Source organism: Olea europaea, unplaced genomic scaffold, assembly GCF_002742605.1.
Source record: "Olea europaea var. sylvestris unplaced genomic scaffold, O_europaea_v1 scaffold24564, whole genome shotgun sequence".
In the NCBI taxonomy this organism is placed as follows: domain Eukaryota; kingdom Viridiplantae; phylum Streptophyta; class Magnoliopsida; order Lamiales; family Oleaceae; genus Olea; species Olea europaea.
The window spans coordinates 1-1629 of record NW_019242770.1 but is presented as its reverse complement, the minus strand read 5'-3'; the positions used below and the strand labels follow the sequence as shown (position 1 = coordinate 1629).

General features: G+C 36.6%; 1 protein-coding gene across 1 annotated transcript; it reads right to left on the bottom strand.

The window, feature by feature from the left end:
- Positions 1-200: 200 nt before the first annotated feature.
- On the bottom strand, positions 201-1619 carry LOC111382266 (increased DNA methylation 1-like). The gene is made up of 6 exons (XM_023006181.1): positions 1500-1619; positions 1301-1382; positions 1150-1209; positions 1023-1075; positions 749-915; positions 201-408 (listed from the first exon to the last, which is right to left on the bottom strand). Exons 2-6 carry the CDS (start codon positions 1370-1372, stop codon positions 383-385), a joined length of 378 nt encoding a protein of 125 aa, XP_022861949.1. The 5' UTR covers positions 1373-1382; positions 1500-1619; the 3' UTR covers positions 201-382.
- Between the last annotated feature and the right edge of the window lie 10 nt (positions 1620-1629).

Below are 1629 nucleotides of genomic sequence, written 5' to 3'. Positions count from 1 at the left end.
CCCTTGGGGGGGGGGGGGGGTGGTGATTTTTTATTTATTTATTTTTTTCATAACATTATTAAATACCATTAGATCATTTTAAAATTAAGGACTATGATAATTTGTCAAATACATATGTAGGCTGAAAGGTCCCCAGATATAAATATATACACATACATAGGCAAGGTACAAGGTATAAACAAATAAATACATATTTCTTTACATATATAAACGTGCATAGATCCAATGTAGGTGCTATTGTTTCATCTAAACAGGCATCCAAACCCACCTCTCTCATGCACCAAAAGGGAGGTGTACTTCAACTTCTCAATTCAGTGTGTCTTCATCTAACAAATGAAAGCAGGATGCAGATTTCCTTCTAACAGTGGGTTAGATTCTTCTTTCAAATACTACGGCTTCCCTCATCCACTAAGATGTACGTTGGTACGTATATAATTCCCCCCACCCCAAAATAAAAGAAGAAAAGGAGAAGAAAATAAGAAGGTGACAAAGAATCTGAAGGAATCTCCAAAACATTAAAGAAAAGGTTCAAAGCAACTAAGAGGGTTGAAATGGTTGGGCATGTGATCAAGATGGATCCAACTGAAGTGGACTCACTCCTTTTTTCGGATATTCCCTCACATGCCCTTCTTGGCAATAAAAACTATTCTGGAATGAGCTTTCGCCCTTTACATAGCGCAGAAGGTATTTGATAGAGGAAGAATAAAAAATATATCTACATTAATCAATGGAGAAATCAATAGTTCACCTTTGTGAAAGGCCCTTGGACATCCATCACAAAGCAAAAGTGTCCCACCATCTGCGCAAATGATGCACAAGTCATCACTGTCTTTAGCAGAACACTCGCGATCTTTCAATAGAGATATGGCATATTCATGGAGAGACACCCCATTAGATGTGTAGATGTACATGTAGCTGCAGAAAATAAAACAGGAAACATGACATTAGATTTTAAGCAAAACAAAAGTCACATATTGCCAAACCTTCAACCAGCAGAAGGGGAGTGGAGAAAGAAGACTAACGGCTTTTTGCGTGATGCCCAACCAGCATGAGCTTCAAACTGAGATGGACTCATCTGCATAATAGGCAAATAGCATCAGCACATCAGCTAAAAGCTTCCAGCCAAACTGAACCAGTAAGTAATATTACCAAATTATTGCAGCAACGACAACGTATTCCTGACCCCATTTTATAACCATCACGTAATTTCTGTAAATGGCAAAGAGGAAAATTGCAATATTGAAAAGGAGAAAAATAAATAAAAATAAGCGATAAAGCCTGTAGCATTAGTCTGGATCACCTTTCCATGAGAATAATAAGCTACTTCAGTTCCATCAGGCAATCCACCATCCTCGAAAACAATTTTGTGCATTGATTGATCTCTGTGAATAATGACATCATAAGACTGATATAACTTTCTCATAATCAAGAGTAAAATTTTGAACATCATCTGCAAGTTAATTTATGTCAACAAAAGCAATGGAGTAGATAGAACCAACTTTTTTGTTATCCTCCATGAACTTTTTTTTGCAGAGAGAGATGAAGATGCACTTTCCGAGGACTTTGAAACTGTAGGGAAATTTGATGACCTAAAACACAGAAATGGAATATGTAATGAAAACTAAAATA